This window comes from Rousettus aegyptiacus, unplaced genomic scaffold, assembly GCF_014176215.1.
Source record: "Rousettus aegyptiacus isolate mRouAeg1 unplaced genomic scaffold, mRouAeg1.p scaffold_m13_p_3, whole genome shotgun sequence".
In the NCBI taxonomy this organism is placed as follows: domain Eukaryota; kingdom Metazoa; phylum Chordata; class Mammalia; order Chiroptera; family Pteropodidae; genus Rousettus; species Rousettus aegyptiacus.
This window is the reverse complement of record NW_023416306.1, coordinates 152463314-152483996: the sequence shown is the minus strand read 5'-3', so window position 1 is coordinate 152483996 and position 20683 is coordinate 152463314. Positions and strand designations below refer to the sequence as shown.

General features: G+C 36.6%; 1 protein-coding gene across 6 annotated transcripts in view; it reads right to left on the bottom strand.

Moving 5' to 3' along the window:
- LIN52 (lin-52 DREAM MuvB core complex component) overlaps positions 1-20683 on the bottom strand; it is a 73997-nt gene that overhangs the window by 25462 nt on the left and 27852 nt on the right. The window contains exon 6 of one of the 6 annotated variants that reach the window (XM_036238994.1): positions 6-12816. The exons of 3 other annotated variants lie outside the window; for them this stretch is intronic. In XM_036238994.1, the coding sequence (XP_036094887.1) occupies positions 12815-12816 (2 nt within the window). In that variant the 3' untranslated portion in view covers positions 6-12814. Of the gene's footprint in view, positions 1-5; positions 12817-14759; positions 15234-18755; positions 18906-20683 lie in introns of those variants that run through there. 2 more of the 6 variants (XM_036238992.1, XM_036238993.1) reach the window with 2 other exon arrangements.

The window sequence follows — 20683 nt, the reverse complement described above, 5'->3', positions numbered from 1 at the left end:
ATACAAAGACACAACAGGCATTTGCACAATACTGTTTTATAAAACACAAAAGTAATATGGTCCCTGACAACAAGGGCCTTAAAATTTTTAATTTAGTTGAGAAGACAAGTATAAATAACATTTGGGTGCTAAAGGAAGTCAGGAAGAGGAGGACTCAATGTGGCTAAAAAATTGGGAAAGAATAATAACAGTTCAAGAAAAACAAAATGGTTAGAAGAGAGGACTAGTTGTAAAGCAAATCAGGAGAATTTAATGTGGTTAAGAGGTTAGAAAAGCCATCTTCTAATCACATTCATGCTTTGTCTTCCAATTACTATCAGAATTTTTTTTTTAATTTTGAAAATTTGTTAAACCTATTGATTAATATTTATCATACCCTTTTGTGAAAAGTGGCCAATTTTGAGGGACATTTACAGCTAAATAAATCACTGGCTCAGATGGCATTGACTAGGTAGTGAATGCTACACAGCCAATTGTAAATTTTACAGGTGTACCTGCTTTGAGAGCAATAAATGTTTATTAAAAAGTGAAACAAAACAAAAAATATTCATGATGCAAAACAAAATAGTTTAAATTGTGAGATTTAACATTACACAAAGCTTTTATTCACTGTGTCAGTTATTCATTTATTGCCTCTCAGCTCTTAAACTCACCCTTCTCTGCCCTGCTTTGTGGCACTAGAGCTGGACCTTGCAGGAGGCTACATTTCTCCTCTGTCAGCCTGCTCAGTGTTAAGTTTGCCAAGAGAGGGGGCACCGGTGGGACACTGCAAGGCTGAAGCAGGAAGAAGAAATGTCCTTCTTACAGTGTGTGGTTTTCCTGCACAGCGACATGCACGTTGGCATGCAGGGGTCTCGGCAACGTTCGCCTTGGGAAAGGCGGTGGCCCTGAGTTCAGTGGAAGGACTCTCTCTGGCTAAGATTCTTCCCTCCAGACACGTGGCTGCTCCTGCAATTCACCAGCAGAGTACTCTCTGGCACGGGGTAGCATGATCCTGTGACAGTCCCGTCCTCTCTTCAGAGGTCTGAATCTCAGCCTTGTGGGACTGCTTCTAAGTTTCTGGGTTCCTTTGTGATGTACTTTCCTTCAGCCCTGGGGGTAGCAGCTTTCTGTAATTGCTACCTTGGCACACTTTAGAGTCTTCTTTTACACTTTTAGAAGTTATCCAGCTTTCACTTAGTTAACAATTCTTTATTTAAAAATTTCCCTGATAATATTACTCTTGACTCGACTCTGGTAGATACAATCACACAAAAAGACCAAATAAATGTAAAGCCCATCCCCAAATCTTATTGTTGAAAATGAATTCTGGCAATTACTATTATAAATCTAGAGACATTCCCCCAAAATGTCAATTCTGATTAAGACCACCATAAATATAAGGTTATCCAAACCATGAGTACTAAATGATGAAGAACAAGAATAAAGAACAAACTATATCAAAGAAACTTCTGGATTTTGTTGTGATAAAATTACAAGATTAGTGGCTGACAAGAACCCAATAGATGAAAGAACTTGATTATAAGAAAGCATTTAATTCTGCTTCTCCTGGCATCTTCCTTGCAAAATTAATTAAAACTAGCCAGGATATATGAGTCTCATGAATTGAAAACTAGCCTCAAGACCACAAGTAGTGATTATAAACTGCCCTAAATCACATTGAGAAAAGTATCTGTTAGGACGTCCACGGAGTATTAGACTGGTTATAATCCAGATTTCAATTAGTGATTGGAAAAATAAAGAGTAAGTTAATGTTTAGTAGACATTAACTAGAAGGGTTTTGTGAAAACTAGTATTGCCTAAAGTATAAAAGATTTAGAAAAATGAGAAAGAAGTACAAAAGGTAAACAAACCCTCCTTAATATGAATAATTAATATAAAAAGTAATTTTCATCTAGTGATCTTAAAACCTCCATATGCATGTAGAACCACATAAAGTTGACAGGGAACAATCAAAGGTTTTTATTTGGGCTAACTAAAGACAGCAGCCACCTCAGGGGGCCTAATTCTTTTTAGTCTATGAACTAATTCCTTTCAGATTATAAATCCGTAGAGAGAAGAGTATTTGGGTCTATAAATAACCTTTTGCACAGCTACCTCATATAGCAGCTTAAGTTAATGCCAGAATTTCCTTTCCATGTAGATTTGTACATTGACAAATAAACAGAGGCAGAAACAAAACAGAAGAAGCAAAAGCAGCAGTAACATCAACGGCCAAACTGAACTTTTAAAGCTATCATGAGGCCTTAAAGAAGAGACCGCCTACATCCAGAAGTTGTCTGGCCTTGCCCATCCTCACCTGTACCTCCAGGCACCTGCGTGTATGAACAAAGCAGATGCCATAACAAGTAACCACAATGCCAGGTGAGGGAAGGAGGAATTGTTACAGAGCCCTGTCTTTGTCCAGTGACAGTGATCCTGTACCTGGTGGAGGACGGGGCCCCTTCCTGGACCCAGAGCGCGAATCATTACTGGTCCATCTAAACCAATGACGGCGTCTCATTTCTCTGGACAGGGACTTGGTATAGACACAGGAATGAGACCAACACTGTCCAACAGCATGTGAGGGGAAACCTGCTTCAGAGCTTCTGGGTTTTCTTCTCACTGATAAGACGCACAGGGGGAAAACAATTGCCTTTTCTATCTCAGGATATTGTTGTCAGCATATAATGTTAAAAGCTGCAGCAGCCATCTTGCAAACAGAATGGAAGCCAACTGAAACAGGAAACCTACGCACTGAAGGTGGCACAGCAGAAAGACAGGACTAATAGGGGTCTCTGATGATAATGTCGAGTCACTGACTTAACCGACCCTGAAACTGAAGTGCTTCTGGACTTCCTGTTATATGGAACATCCCTACCTTTTAAGCAACTTTAGATGGGTTTTCCATCATTTGCAGACGAAAGCATTCTAACTGATAGAGATTATATTGGTTGGCTGGAGCTGCCATAACAAAATACTACAAACTGAATGTCTTAAACATCAGAAATTTATTGCCTCACAGTTCTAGAGGCTGGAAGTCTGAGATCAAGGTGTTGGCAAGGTGTTTCCTTCTCAGGGTCATCTGTTTCAGGTCTTCCTCTTTGACTTTTAGATGGCTGTCTTCTCCCTGTATCTTTTCACACTGTCTTTCTTCTATGTATGTCTCTGTGTCTAGATATTCTCTTTTTCTAAGGACACCAGTTATATTGGATTAGACCTACCCTAATGACATCATTTTAACTCAATTATTACCTCTGTAAATACCCTATCTCCAAATAAGGTCACATCCTGAGGTACCAGGGGTTAGGACTCTACTGTAATTTTTTTAGAGAGACACAATTCAACTCATAATAGAGACCTTTTAAAAATATCTAATAAAAGCCATGGATACTCTCTGCAGAAAAATATACATGTATATGCACACACATACAATTTTGTTTATAATTTCGGAAGATTCATGGATTTTTAGGTTAAGAACCACAGCTACAAAATCTTCCTAAACAACACAAACACTTGAGCATTACCCCCATGCATAGAGAAGCTTACACCAGTAACTACCTCAGGAGTAACATGGATTGACTCCATGAAAGCAGCCCTAGGCCTGAGTCTACAGGAGTTGAGTAGGGCTGTTGAGGACAGGATATTTTGTGCTATTTGGCTCTGAGAAATAGCATTCAAAATCATCACGGGCCATTTGTGAACTGTGGCAATCAGGTTAAATAAGTGATTTCTGCTCTGTAGAGATAAATAACTTAAGGTAGCAGTAATGATAGGGACAGCAAACAGACTCTTTCCTTAACATTAAAAATTACTACGAAAAAAGTTAAATTATAAATAAAGCAAGTGTCCTAAGGACAAATCAACGAAAAATTTGATCAAGATACCTCTTAAGTTGAAATAAAGAATTAGGAATATTTGCAAAAACATGTGGCAAATGATACACAAAATCCTTTATTAATGAGACTAAGAAGTTGTACATTTTTTCTTCCTCAGAGCCACAAGTGTAGAATCCACACTAAGTGATAAAATTTAACTCTGCCTAAAGGAATAGGTAGACACTACCTGGAGAATGTGGGATTTGAAATGGCCTTCAAGGATAATGCAGAATTTTTCCAGATAAAACTGAAGAGACAGGCTAGGTCAATTTTAGGAAAGTCCTTTTGTGAAAGCCTGAGGAATGTGAATTTTATCATGAGGACTCAGGGAACCAAACAACTTTTATATGTAGAAATATGACATGATTAGCTTTGTTTTTAAATATCTGTGGTAGCAGCGGATAGACTTTTTCACCATTGAACACAGCAACTAACAATGCCACACAACTAACAGATGCTCAATTAATACTTGATTGACTGGCTGAAGCTTTAGGAAAGAGTCATCAGAAATGCAGATTGACATAAGCAAGGGCTAGTTCAAAAAGCTAATACTGGGTATTGACATAAAGATAAGAAAAGTATTTAAGGCTTGATGCTTTTTTTTGTTAGTTATTGCTCAAAAAGGGGTGACTTTTATGATCTATAACCAAATGAAGCCAATTCTTCTTTTTCTACATTAATATGACTTTATCTGGCTTAAAATAGGAGGACAAAGCAAATCAATAACCTTATCTAGAGGAAATAAAGCCATGTAAAATTGCATCTAAAACATCAATGTTTATTTCAGTCTGTAAGCCCTCCTCGTGCTCGGCTGTACAGTCTCCAATCATCCCTGAAATACAAGTGATTGGGCTCTTCTGGACCCACCAGTTCAGGGGAGGGAACATTTATCTACCGTCAATTCATGGGACACTAATCTCCTTCCCACTCCTCTGATTACAAGCAAGCAGGATGCTAGAGGAAAGGCCTCAACAGATGCTTTAAAAATAAATAAATAAACCCAGCCCCTTCTGCTCCAGGAACACAGAAAAGATTGGCATTAATACAAGAGAAAGTGATCTGTCCACACAAAAGCCCATCTGAAAGAGGAGCAAACCCCACAAGCTAGCCTGGCATTATTGCTAGGAAGACAGCACACTTGTTAAAAATGTATATTTTAATTTTCTGTATTGCAAAAGGCCCCAATTTGCCCAGGGATCTAGTTAAGCTGCCATTTTCTACTACGACAGAGTCTAATCTTTATTTAATGGATTTAGCATCTATCTTTACTAGAGTGGTCTCTAAGGAAAAGGGGAGGGGAGAATGAAGGGGCAGAGAAGAGATGATCAGATCCCCCCTCCCCCTTTCATCCATTCGGTGCTCATGTTTGTGTTCAAAATTCAATTACCTCCTTATTGATACTTCACAGAGATATTTAAGCTGCAAACATGAAGCCCTGATTTCCCAAGGGGCCATGCCCCTCTCTATTTCACTGCTCTGCTTCCCCCTGGGTGAATTCCTGAGGCGTCCATATTAATAGGTAATCAGTCACAATTCATTTATTAAACAGCTAGCAAGGTTTATCAGCCTGCCCTGATTAGCCCGAAGAAACCACTGAATTCCTAATTTATTTATGGAAATGTAAGTGTCTTTTTGAATTCCATTCAGGAGCTGCAGGAGTGTTGTGGTCTTAGCATACTGCAATCTAACAGGCAGCACAAGCAGCAAGAGAGCTTTCCAGGAAGAAGAGCTGCTTGCCATCAGAAGGCAAAGAGCCAGGGACATACACTGCAGAGATTCTTCTCCTGGCCATGGGATTTGGGTCCACATAATCCTTGGATTAGTACTTATTTGATTGCTTTCTGTTTACATAAAAGAGTTTGAAATGTTGTCACTAGGCAGCCATTACTATCCACTGTAACAAAAATCAATCTCAGGGATGCTGCTTTTGATTGGCAGAAAAGTGGCCCTTAATGGAGTAGAATTGAGGACCTCAGTGAGTTAAAAGACAATAATTCTTAGCAGAGTTAAAACCAACATCAGACTGGAATACAAACCAAAACTACTAAAATAATACTTTTCATGTATTTGTCTTAGAATAGTAACTAAACCAGGTTCTGTTTTAATCTTATACTGTTCTAGGCTGCAGTGACAAAAGAGCTTTGCATATAATTTCTACAATTTTAATCAATTAACAATTCACCCCAAATTGCCCATTACTAATTAAGAGGCCAATACAGATTAAATAAAGCTCTTAGGAGTAACATTAAAACCCATGCTAACTGCCCCAATAGATGCAATTAGAAAAGAAACTTTTAAGGGACATGAGCAGATCATTTAACCTAGACTCTTCTTTTTTCAGCCAGAATTAGGACTGGCTTCTTCTGTAAAATGATAAAATATAAAGAATATATAAAGACTACAGCCAATGTTTCAATGCCAACAAAGAATGCTGTTAATGTTTATCTTTGTGTGGGTTATCCATGGCCAATATTTTCAAATCCTAATCTGCCTCCCTCATATACTATGATTATGGCCAATTTCCCCATATAACCTAGTGTGTGCAGTAAAAGGCAAACCACATTCATGAGAAAAACATCAAATCTCAGGCGAGGGATATTCTACAATGTACCTGACCAGTACTCCTTAAAACTGTCAAGGTCATCAAAAAACAAAGGAAGTCTAAGAAACTGTCATACCCAAGAAGAGCCTAAAGGTAGAGATGACTATTAAATGTAATTTAATTTTGATATCCTGGCTGGGACCTGGAACAGAAAAAGGATATTAGGGTAAAACTAAGGAAATCTGAATAAAGTATGGGAAAAAGTGAAAAAAAAAAATGAAGTTCATTCATTTTAACAAATGTACCATAATAACAGGGAAAGCTGTGTGTTATATGGACATCCTCCACAATTTTCCTGTAAGTATCTAAAACTATTCTAAAATTTAAAATTTATTTAAAAAACAAAGTGACAATTAGAATCTGGGCAAATTAGAATATGGCCAAAACATGAATAAGTAATTTTTATATTTTTATAAGGGAAGCTTGAAGATATACTTTCAAAAAGAAATATTTCACTGAAAACAATAATTTTAGAATATTGAAAGAGAATATATTTATCAAAGAAAATTTCAGGTATATTTGTTTCTACCTAATAGAAACAGCAAAAATATCTTTAGTTCTTAGTATATTATCAGTTTTAAATGTATTTTCCAGAAAATGTCATCTCTATGCAAAATGTCAATGACTATCGTAATTACAATAAATGGAAAACCTCCTGAAGTTCATATGAACACATGCGTGGACACATGCACATGCACACACACACAAATATACAAAAATGAAAAAGGCAAACCAGTTGTAATATTAAAATAAAATATAATTGGGAGACGTGTCTACAAAGAAAATCAATACATCCTCAAACCTAATATTACCACTCTTTAGATCGGGTTAGTGTTATGTTCCCCTCCTTGAGTTTGAATAATCAATAAACGATTTGTATGTACTTAAGCTGAAGATGAAACAGAGGCTCAAGATTTCAAACACAGGAGCACCAACTCTACCTACTCCCAAATTAATAACTGCATGCATTAGGATTCTCTTAATAACTCCAAAGCAAAACATCATGAATTTTCTTATAAGCCCTAATGTCCTAATATGAACTATCCAATACATAAAAACAGTTTAGTGGTCCTGGCTTCTATAAAACCAGCTGGGACAAGTCAAAAAGAAAGCATTTCATGGCAGGCAAAATATCCTATAAGCAACTGCTGTGGAGTCAGACAACCTGAATTAGATTCACAGCTCTTCGGCTAGCCTAGACCTTTGTGAAGAAGAAAATGGGGTCAGTGGTCCAACTTTGTGCAGTTGTGAAGCTCTGGGGACTATGCACTTAAAGCACTTAGCACAGTACCTATTAGTAGGTGTACTCATTAATAATGGCTGTTAAAGATGTGCTTATCAATGTTTCTCAGGCACACGGTGCCTACAGGTAGAAAACAAAAAGTAAATTGAAGAGTATAGAAACAACTAGAGTCCATCAGTCAAGTCCATTAACATCAACACGCTACTCTTAAAGACAATGCACCCACTTGATGCACTTAACAACCTACACGGAAGGGGAAGGCAAAGCAGTTATTTGTCACCTATATTTAACAGATGAGAAAAAGAAAACTTGGGCAGGTTAAGTGATTTGCCTACAATCAATAGTTAATAATGAGAAAAGTCAGGATTTGAATGTAGTTCTTTTGACGTCAACTGACTGACTAGTTTGATCATTGGCTTCCCATTCTGCATGACGGGCATTTTTAAAGCTCTTTGGTTGAAAACTCTTGACTTCTCCGAAATATTGCTCTAATCCATGTCAAATTCCTTACAACTAAAACTACTTTATGCTACAAGATTTCTTAAACCCCAGTGTTTTCATCAAGCACTACTGTTTTAAGAAAATATCAATTTGAAGAAAGAGAAACTATTCAAATATTATTTCATTTGTATTAAAATAACCAATAAAAATAGACTGGTCAATCACTTTAATTTTTCTTTTAATTTTTGCTCAAGCACATCCTAACCTCATCAATAAATCTTGGTAACATCTTTGTCCAAAGCAATTAGCCATTATCTCAATCTTGCTTTATATATATTCCTAAATTCAAAGTAGAAAAGAAAAAAAAGACATAGCCAAAACCTTTCTGAATATTCTGTCCATTAATAGCCACTTAAAGCAATACCACATTAAACACACTTCCTCTTCAAGGCTATCGTTCTAGGGTTTTATGTGGAAAAATATGTCCTTTAGATTTGTGACTCTAAATGTACAGCAATACATGAAACAACAAATGGGCAAAAACATGAAAATGTTCTTTCTGGTCCACTTGTCCCAGTACATGGCCCTTTATCACTTCTACTGAAAAAAGTTACTAAGAATTACCCCTGTGTACCCACATTTTAACAAAAAACTTCAAAGGGAATACTGCCATCTACTGAATCACAGCCACTACCATTCTTTCTTTATTACAGTGATAACTCATTTAATGACTCTGGGTACAAAATTTTTAATACTAAAGATATTTACATTACAAGCAAACTTTTAAGGCACAAAAAATTATACACATTCACAACTACTCATGACAAAAATACCAGAAAACAATTCTTATTATTTTTATCCATTTTTAATAGGTTTGCTCTAAGCAATTTTTTGAAATCTGGGGGGTTCCTTCTCTTCCTCTGCAACATCCTCTTTCCAGACTGGCTGGAAAACTACTAATGCTTGATAACCTTCTTTCATGAGCTTTCCATATCAAACCAGAAAGGACACACTGACTATTTGACTTCAGAGTGAATTAGTCTCAATATCTATCTCAGCCACTATTTGCCTTTAAAAATATTTTATCTAGTTAAGTTCTTAAAGTATAACATACACACAGAAAAATGTATAGAACATAAGTATGCACATGAGGAATTTCACAAAACGAACACATCTGTGTAACAACCAACATATATCTATATAACCATTATCAGTACCCCAGAAGCCTCCCCCTTCATGCTCCCACCCAGGCACCACCATACCCTCCAATGCAACCACTATTTTTATTTATATCACTATAGATAAGCTTTGCTTGTTTTGAACTTTATATATATGATACTGTATCTTATGTACTACTCTTTTGTGTCTTGCTTCATTTACTTAGGTTATGTTTCTGAGACTCAGTCACATATTGTTGCACATAGCAATAGTTGTTCATTTTCATGGTTATATATTATTATATTGTATGAATACATCATAATTTATTTATTCATTCTACCATCATTGAACTTTTGGATTGTTTCTAATTTAGGTCTGTTATAAATAGTGCTGCTCTGGATATGTTTGCATGCATCTTTTGGTATACAAATTTTGCATTTCTGTTTCTAGGGCATATATCTAGCACTGAAATTATGGGGTCACAGGATATACTTATGATCAGCCTTAGTAGATGTTGCTTGTTTTCCAAAATGGTTTTACCAATAATCACTTGCCATTGAAATTTTCATATTTCTCAGCAAAAACAAAAACAAAAACAATCTTTTAACTGTAAATTGTTTCCAGTTAAAAGACTCTGAGATACTTGGAAGGACACAGGAAGTACTTAGAGGAAAAGAGGTCAGAGAGTTGTTGAGATCATAACATGAGAACCTTCCAGACCCTCGGTTCCACCTTGAGGACTACGACCTAGAGTCTAGGGGTTGCTAGACATCTATTTTGAGAACAAATGAGCCTGTACCCTAATAGCAATTTACCAGTAAGTTTCTTCTACCCAGATTCTCTCCTACACACTCTTTAAACTCTACGATACCTCAAACTTCCAGATAAAAATATTATTTTTGAGCACAAACTAAGTTGTTTCAGCTAGAACTCAGAGGCATTTTTATACCATAACTTCCTATTTGATTACATAGAATATGTTTCATAGTAAGGAGGTTTCTGAAAAACAAGATTACAGAATTGAATTGGAATTACTATGAGAACCTCTCCTCCAAGATTTCTCCTTTTTATAACGACAAAAACTCTTGTCAATAACAAGAGTATACCATGCCTCACTTCATTCACGTACTGATCAGGCCTAGTGTGAAGTCTTATCTCATCATGATAGTACAACTTAAAGGCAAAAAGGAGACAGCTGCCAGAATATTTTAATACCTATGAATTTAGAGAATTGCTCTATATCAGTCTAATCATTTTGTAGAGTTATAAAAATATCTGCTACAAAAGTGGTGCTATAAGTATGTGTCCTTACGTGTCTGGGGGTAATAAAATACCGCACAGCCTTGGGTCAAAGTCTGCCAAGCCAGAACTGATATATATCAGTGCTGCTGTGAATTTTAAAAACTGCTCTGGCTAATCATTTTTTAAAGTTCTCGTTTGTTTATTTAAATAGGAATTAGTTGTAATAGGAATCAACTGCTTCAGTGCTTCAACAATGAGCTGTGCCTAATGAAAATTCAGAAATCATCACTGCATGTCATAAGTTAACACTTAGCATGTACGAGACTAAAAGAAATTAATATATTTTAAAAATTAAGGGTGTTTGAGACTCTCATTAGTAGTAAATCCATTCAGCATAGAAAGCAGAAATAATAAACATCATTGTAAAGGTGCAGGTCAAATTCACCTTAGGTTTGCCGGTGGCTACTGTCTTATCTTTTTGTTGCCACTTATAGGCTTAACAAGGTAACACCCAGAGAGGCTGCTACATGGCCAGGTGGCCAAATTACCACATAAGGTTACTGTGCCTTCCTAACAACTTGATTACTGGTCCATATGTGGATGAATATACAATCGAACAATGCCTTTTACTGTACTAGCAAACTAGGCTGTCAGCACAGAAAATAGGTATGAGAAAAAAAGGATTTGTGTAAGTTAATCAAATAGTAATTACTACATGGACTCTTACCATGAGGAGGAAACTAATTTGCCAAAGATGATATGTTAGATTTCTTTCTTTCATTCTGGGTTAAATACCACCTTTTTAGACTCTACCCATCCACTCTCAGCCCCCTATGATCTCTCATTTCTGAACTCCTATGGTACTCAAGTGGCATTTAGTATACAGGCTCTCTTGCACTGTAATCTTTTTACACATTTGCCTTGTCATCCTAATCAGATTGTAAGTACCTTGAAAGGAGTTTATGTATTTTTGACAGCCAGGGTTTAGCACATTGCTTTTTGCAGTAGGCCATAAAAAATGTTTATTTATTATGATAAATATCTAAACCCTAAGATATAGATGTGAACCCTTGGTAGGGTCAGGTGTTAAAATAAGAACCAAGGATGATGAGGAGATTATTTTAAATCTACTTTGGGAAAGAATAAATGGAATAGAAGAGGTAGAAGGGACTCATTCATGAATTGAAGGAAGTAGAATAGAAAATCAGGAGACAGACAAAAAAGGCCTTGAATCGGAGCAGGTCTATAATGGATTTCAAATTTTGGGGGGCCCTAGGCCAGAGATGTTTGATGGTGGCTACTTTCTTATCTTTCTGTTGCCACATACGGGCTTAACAGGGTAAACCCTGGGAGGCTGCTACACCGCCAGGTGGCCAAATTATGATGTGAGGTTACTGTGCCTCCCTTACAACTTAATTACAGGTCCATATGTGCATGAATGTACAATCTTCTGATGGCTTAGGGAAACCCCTAACTTAGTGCTGTCCTAAGGGAATGTTTTATGTCTGTGCTGTCCAATAGAGTAGCTAGTAGCCACATGTAATTGTACTATTTGCTAGTACAATTAAGGAATTTTAATTTTAATTTAACTTTAAATAGCCACATGCATCTAGTGACTACTGTTTTGAACAGCACAGGTGTGGAGGACCTCCAATAGCCCACAAGAGTCCCTGAAATCTCTATACACAAATCTACTGAAGGCTTAGACAAAAAGCAAATCAGGTATAAACAATAATTATTATTAATAATAACCTCCAATTATTAAACATTGTGCAGCAATTCAAATGACCAACAAGGAGAGAAAAAACATCATATAAGAAACTTGAAACAAAACTAGTTGGCATTTCACAATTTATTAGTATGACCTCTCTTCAATAATATTTAGGCAAACCAGAACTTTGAAGGGTTGAGAAAATGCGTCTAAAGAGCCTCGAGTTTAAAAAGACATACAACGTTCCTATTTTTGATAGCAGTGAAAATTTCTACCACTCAATTTACATAGATTCTATTGAAGACAGATGCAACTAAAATTAGGTTTCTGTTTGCCTGAGAAGACAACTGATTTCTCCCATCACTGACCTGAAATGCTCCTGGAAAATTGCTTTGCTTCATTCATCACACTGCCACTCGTAGCAAGGCCCATAAAGTTCATGAGACACAAACTTGCTTTGTTAGCCAAGCTGTTACACAAGAAACCTAAGTCCTCATTTCCACGTGCTGACAAATCATTTCCCACGACCATTAATGCTTTCATAACTTGATTCCTGGAGCTTCTGAAGAAGAAAATTAGGGGAGAAAACACTCATTCAACTTTGGAGGAAGCCTCCAGTCAATGCCTTTGACATCCGTTAGAGGCTATTTGTTTTTCCTCACACCTATCTGGGACAGAACACTCCTTATTTAACTAAGCAAAAAATTTAAAACACACAGCAGGGTGCATGTCACTACACATATGTACAGCTGATGGTCTATGACAAAACTCATACCATCCCCTCCAAAGTTTCACCTTCAGTACTTTCTATTTTAAAACAGTCCTGGGATGAAAAGAAAATCACTTCACATCAAATCATAGGTTGAACCATGGAACACAGATCAGTGAGTGGAACCAATTGGTATAATAAGGATTCACTCAAAAGGTTTAAGTCAAACCATCTACTGTAAGTCTAGAATTAGGTACATCCAGGGGAATTCTGCATAGCAACTGGGAAATGAGGCAAATCTACATGTACTGCTGTGGAAAGACTCCAAGATACACTGAGGGGTGGAAAAACGAGTCACAAAACAGTACGTATATTATGATTTCATCTGTATGTGGTAACAGATATGAACTTGATTATACATAGAAAATGTCTACAAGTGTTCATAGAGTAAGCGCTGGTGGTGGGTACCTCTAATAAGTTCAGCAGGTGAGGTTTTTACTTTTCATGTTATAGCCTTCTATACTATTTAAAATTTTTTTAAAGCAAGAGCTTATAATACTTGTATTACATTTACAATGTTTCTTGAAAAACCTAGAGAGATCTCTGCACTGGTATCCGAAGAGACTAAGAAGATGTGGTGGTGGCTCTTCTTACAGTTGCAGTGTTGATAATTTAAAAGAAAAAGTCAAAGCCATTCCTTTTCTGATTAAAGCTACTATAATGTTTCCAAAACTGCTTCTCTTAATGAATATCTGTAGTGGGGAGGAGAGAGAAAAAGTCACACGACAGAAACTGAGAAAAATAAAAAGGCACACTTCAAACAGGGCCTTGGGAGGACAGGACAATCCACAAGTGCCGCCAGCTCTAAGGCTGTAAATATCCCAGGAGAGCCATCACATTTCAATTACCATCACTAACATTACTTATTATTTGGCCTGCTCCAGTCCCTAAGGCAGGCGGCTTGTGATGACAATACCCAGCCTCTTCTTGTAAAACAATTCATTAGGCAAAGCAGAACAGCTGGGGCAGCCACGTGCAGGTTCTTAAAGCAACGCCCCACTGAGACCTCTGGCCCAGATTTCCCTTTTGGTGAGGGACAGTCACCACCTCTCTGACAGCTGTAGAGTCCTCCAGGGACACTTCAGGATTAATCAGTACTTCCTGTGCTGGAGAGGGCCATTTGATTTCTAACATAAACTAATGGCACTCCTGCTTTCAGCAGGTTACACCAGACATCAGATAAGAGGCTTTAAGGGCATTTTTATCTTGTTCTAATGCTCCAGAGTTAATGAGGCAGCAAAAGATATTGTCATAGAGCTCCGGTGTAGCTATATTATCCAATAAACAGACTCTTTCCAAGACAGGTTTAATATGGATCGAGGAGGTAAAGAATGCTGGCTTAATATTGATCCTATTGAGGGGATGAGAATTCAGTCACCATAGAGTAGGGCAAAATCATGCATATTCTACAGTAGACAAAGTGCTATTTTGTAGGGGTTCATCTTTATATATCAGGAGTAAAATGCTGGTCTTTACCATTTTAAACACTATAAACTTGATAGATTTATTTGGCATTTTGAGCTAAGTTTTCAAAAAATGCTTCTATATGAATCTATTTCCATGTATTTTGCAGAAAAGTATCCTTAGGAGTTAGATTTCCAAAAACTAGCAGTATAGCCATTATAAAAATAGTTTATTAATTATATAATATATAGTTATATTAATATTATAATAAAGAACATTATAGTTTTTAAACTATTTTTTAACTAGCAAATTTTATTATGCTAAGCAGTAGAGTTCACACGAGATAATCAAATTATAAGAATGAAGTCCAATTCACAGATTAATATCCATACATGAACTTCTAAAACCACTAATCTGCGCTTTCTCAACGTAACTATCACCTCACATTCTTCTACTTCTACTGACCAATCAATGTTCTTGCACAGGGCTCTTGTTCCTGTGGCAGAAAATGTTGGTTACTTATCCCAATACCCATTTTTCCTTTTGTCCTTATCAACAGAACCCCAATTTTTAGCAAGCAAAATTACAGTCCAGAATAAAAGATTATTCTTTTGCAGCTAGGTTGGTCCTGATGTCTACTATGCAAATCCTAAAGGCTGCTTAAGGGAAAAGGAGTCAGCTTTGTGGGACTCCCTTTTTGCCCTTCTCCCTTCCCACCTTCTTCTGGCCCTTAACTCAGGCTTGATGGCTAGAGCTCTAGCAGTCATCTTGGAGAATGAGGGATCCGTTAGGATGGAAGCCATACACTAAGAGAGTAAAATAAAAAGAAGGAGGGCTTAGTCCTTGATGACAGTATGGAGCTGCCCTACCAGCCTGGGCCTGTCTATCTCCAGCCTTCCTTTTTATGGGGAAAAACAAAAATTCTATCTTGTGTAAGCCATAATTATTTTGAATTTTTTATATGTAGTTAAACTCATTCTAACTAATAGATCTGATATCAACAATCTTTTAGCCTAAAACCCTGATAATAGTTTAAAGTTATTCATTTCAAAGATGCCTTAACAATACTTTAGCAAACAGAACTGAGGTTTTATAATGCATAACCCACCTCTATACTAAACTGTATTCTCCTAGTTACAGGGGCTTAAAATCTTGAAATCGTTTGACTCTTGTATGTTTCTAATCTGTTACAATTTATATTTTCCTCCCAAAGTATCTCTCAACTGTCCCTTACTTTACATTTACACTGTCCTACCCAGTATAGGCAGTCACTACGTTCTTGGACTGCAACAGCTCCCTAGGTAGTCTCTCTAACCCATCACTTCGCCCTTCAATTCTCTCTGGGGACTGCTAGCAGACTTTTGAAAATGATTTCTCAGCCTGTCCTTCAGGCTCTGCATCATCTAGCTCCTCCCTTTTCCAATGCACACAAAAACTGCTTCCTAGTCTGAAGTGTCTTCCTCCCATATGCCAATATTAGCCATCGGGTCCTACTTCAAGTTTCAACCCTTTCAAGAGGTGTTCCCCCAGTTCTTTACCTCACTTTTTCCTCTTTAGGGATCTGTAGGACCCACACTCAAGAGGAATGCATGGTGTGAGAAAGGCCAGATCATGCAGAACTGGAAGTCCAAGTTAAAGGTTTTTTATTTTATCTTAAAAGCAATTGGAAGCCATTGATGGGTTTTAAGTAGGGAATGAGGTCATGTGCCAATCTGCATTTCAAAAATATTACTTTGATTGCAGAGTGGAGTAGTTATTAGAGAAAAGATCGATTCTGCAGCTAATTTGGTTAGAAGGAGAGAATACCAGAAACAGATTAAAGAAGCTTGATAAAGTAGGTTTGTTGCAGAGAGAGAATTTAAAACTCAATATTCTTGAGGAAAATGACAGTCATTTGAGTAAATATATATTTACCATGAGAAAAACCTGGTAAATAGTTTATTAAAAGAACTGGTGTACAGAATTTAGTACTAAATGTTTTCCTATTAATGTCTCGACATTTACAATGCCTGCCTGAACATTGATAGGATCCTGGTTTTTAAAAAAGCCTACATAAGATTTTTAGAATCAGTTGAGAAATTTTGAATGTAGATGAATATTAGCTATTTTGCAATTATTGCTAATTTTTCTTAGATGTAATAATAGCATTATTATTATGTAGGAAACCTTCCCTATATTATACCTAGGAGATGACCTCTGAAGTATTCAGGGATAAAGTGCCTGATGTCTGAAATTTACTTCCAAATAATTCAAGGAAGCAAAAAAAAGTGTGTGTGTGTGGAGAGAGAGAAAGAGCACTTGTGCCAGTGCAGGGATTGGGGAGTGGCAGGCTCACTGGGCGTTTAAAATGTTTTCATAACTAACTATTGAAAGAAAAGAAGACTTAACTCTTCTCAAATTAGTGGAGAGGCTTTTTTCCTGACTTATTTTTTATATTAATATTCATTTACTTGATAACTTGAAATAAAATTATTTTTAATCTACAGCTCCAAATAAGTCTGGGATCTTAAAAAGTCAAGTACCACATGAGGATTTTCACCCAAGAATTTTCCCTTCTTCAAGTAGTTAAGAGATCAATACTCCAGCCCTCCCTTTAGTTTCCAGCCTGGCTACTCTTAGATTCCATTCTCAGTCTGATTAAGGAGAGTGAGAAAAAGAAACTGCTTGTCTTTTTTCAATCTGTAGAGATGCTACTGAATCATTCTTCTACTGCACCTATGTTAATCCTTTAATAGGAAGTTATGAATTCCTGCTGTGGAGCCATTTCAGAGAATAGCAGGTACACAAATTTATGTTCAAATAATTTTTACTGTGTTGCTCTTTTCTTTGTTAATGCCACTATTCTCCAACACTGAGATCGTTGGCTAAGCAAACCCTTGTTTTTACTAAACTTGAGTTGACAGCAGCAAAAACAGAAGCAAACAACCACAAACTATTTTCCCTCCAACCAGGAGAAAAAATGCTTCCCCTGCAAAGCTAGAATACTATATTTTCCCTACTGATAAAACTATTTTCTGGGAGGAGACAGATAGTCTTAGTAACAGCAAGCCTTTCAACCTGAACAGTCAGACTTGCTAGATACCTCACTCATTTCTGACTAATTGAGTGGACAGAAAGGTAAAACTCCTTAACTTAGTCCAAATTGACTGTTCACAATCAGACTGCATAAAATAGATAAAAGACGAAAGAAAAAAAATGACGTTGACCACTTGCAAAATGGTATTAAAGAAAACAATTTTTAAGTTCATAAAACAAAATAGGGAATTAAAGCACCAAGTTAAGAGGATGACTTGGGATTTTATTTGGTTGATTTTTTAAGGTTACTGTGTATGTTTGTTAAATTGGACCCAGTAAGCCATACAGAAGTTTTCCCAAATTAGAATTAGGCAACTGTAACTTCACAAGCTACTTACCATGAAGAACACTGCTTGGCATGATGGGAAAGAAGAAAATGAGTGAAAAAGTGTTTTTCTAATTTAGTACTAAATGTTCTCCTATGAATGCCTTGACATTTGCAATGCCTGCCTGAACCTTGATAGGATGGATCTTGGTTTAAAAAAACATCTACGCAAGATTTTTAGAAACATTTTGAATGCAAAAGGATATTAGATATTTTGTAATTATTGTTAATTTTTCATAGATGTAAGAATAGCATTATGATTATGTAGGAAACTTTCCTTATTCTTACATGGTAAGTTCTGAAGTATTCAGGGGTATGGTGCCTGATGTCTGAAACATTAGGAGGACAAGGACTGCCTGACAAATGAAGAGGCCTGTGTAGCTTATTCCTCTCAAAGTAAGTAGTTTATCCCGTGTTAGGAAGAAATCCTATTATGGCAATATGAGAGATAAAGAATTAAAACCTCAGGTCATTTTAAATTTCATTTTAGCCATAATTTTCTCTAACTCTACTGTTCATCGCAGCTTCTGGAAAGGAGCCAAATAATTTTGTATCATATCATCTCCTTTAATCTTCCCTCTCCCATCTAATGGTAGAATGACGGCAAAAAAAATGCAAGCAGAAGAGAAGTTAAAAGTACGGAGAGATCAACTGGATAACTCTCCATATTATATGGACTTGTATGCCGACTAAAGATTGAGATTTATCGTGCATCTATCCTCTCTTTGTTATACTGTACTGCCACCTACTACGCTTTTAAACTACCTAGCAGAAGGTTCAGGGCAAGGAAGGACAGTTTTGGTTCTTCAGGGATCTGTTTATATATCAAATGTACTAGAAGAAAAGTATGTGTGTTTGCTTCTCCATCTATTTTAAAAGGGCATCTCTTAACTTCAGTTTCTTTCAATTATGAAAGATCCTGAAGGATCTTTAAAGACAGAAATATTAAGAATTTCTCTGTTTTAAAGACTTCCTTTCTAATGGCGCACCACTTCTAGCAGTCAGGCAAGAGCCATTAATAGTTGATGTAGTCATCACCAAAACGAGCTGGTCCCACTCTTGAGGAGGAAAGAATGATCTGAAAGAGAAATCCTGTTTCAATTCTAAGAAAATGGAAAGATGAAAAAAAAAAACAAAAACAACCAAATTTAATGATCAACAATGACAGAAAAGAAAGTCATTTTAAAGGCATTGTATAAAATGAAGTTAGAAAAGATTTTTCACATCTACCATTTCAATATAAGTTGCATTTTCACTTAGGAAATGAACATTGTCCATATTTTATTTTCAATAGTTATCCAAAACAAAGTCATTTGACCTTAAACGAACAAACAAGAGAAGCCAAGGTCCAGTATCAAATTCCTATTCCACCATTCCTACCTAATCTCCCAGCAAGCTAATGCAAATCAAAGCAAGCACTTCAGTGCTGCTAGTGGTGAAGCCTGTTCCTCTCCCAAGAGGGACCTGTAAAACAGGACAGTCACTGACAGCAGTACAATTACTGACACAGATACAGACTTTATGGACATGTTTATCTCTGCTGTAAATCCACACTCTCTCTCCACTCCGATTCACGAGTCATAAAGAAATTGCAGATAATGAAAAAGTTGGGGAAATTTACAGCATGTCGGAAACCTCAGACAGCCAGAAGAAATTAAAGAGCTGACTAGGGATAAATCACACAGGTACAATTAAAACTTCCCGCATATCTCCTTCATTTCCAAACTGAGGCACAATCCAATGGAGCTGATGAAAAGTTGAGGTCATGACTCCTCAAACTGCAATCATTTCTTAACTAACTGCATGTTAAAATTAGCCAATTCACAGGTCACGTGTAAATGCTGATTTCTTGCTGTTACTTTATTTCCTTTGCTCTCCACTAGAAGCACCCACAGAGCAATTCTGTCTGAAAACAGGCCAAACTGCAATAAGCAATAAATGGAAAGGTGATGTCCCCTCTCACACTGCCATCGCAGTAGGTGTAGGACATCTTTACCACCGCCACTGTGGATGGAGCATTAAAATGAGGAAGTGGAGCTACAACGGATGAATGAAATTGGAGGTTTCTTCTTCCCCAATAAATAACCATTCTGAAGGTTTCATTTGATCTCTTTTCAGCATTCCAAAGGATATTTTAAAGGACTGTTATGTTTGATTCTAGAATAAGAATTACTTCTGGTGATACCTGTTTTTCGATGGCAGTCTGAGTTAATGGTTCACACTCTTATGGACCATCTCCGCATGTGCTTAAAAGTGGTATGGCTTTAGCAATGCCACTGCTCTCAACTACTCCACTCTTGTTTTTTACATTCATTCAATCACAAAAGCTACAGGAGAGGAGAAAAAACAAAAAGGCAAACCAAAACAAAAATCCCAGCCTTTATCAGAATCTATAAGTGCTAATTAATGTGCAACTCTTGTTCCAAAATAGCAAATCAAAACAATACCAAAGATAAGAAATAACATCTATTAAACTATAAGGATTAAGAGATCACCACCATCGAAGACTAGAATGTGAGTTAATTGTTGGCCCCTTATTCAATATGCTTCTAAGTCCTCTGTGAAGTAAAAAAAGGAAGATTCTATCAACATGTTAAATTCTCCCATTTTCCCCAATTCTTCAGATGAAACTAGCAGGTTTAAAAAAACATAAATCCATACACTTATAAGATCTCTCTGGAAAGTAGAAATGCCAAAGACTTCATCACCTAATTTCTACATAACTGAACCAAGAGTGTCAACAAAGTTATATATTAGTCAACACGAATCTTTGTTGACCTCTATAAGATGAAACTGCAACCAAATTAGCTCTAATATAATTTTGAAATTCTGAGCTCTGTGGAGAAATGAAGATTA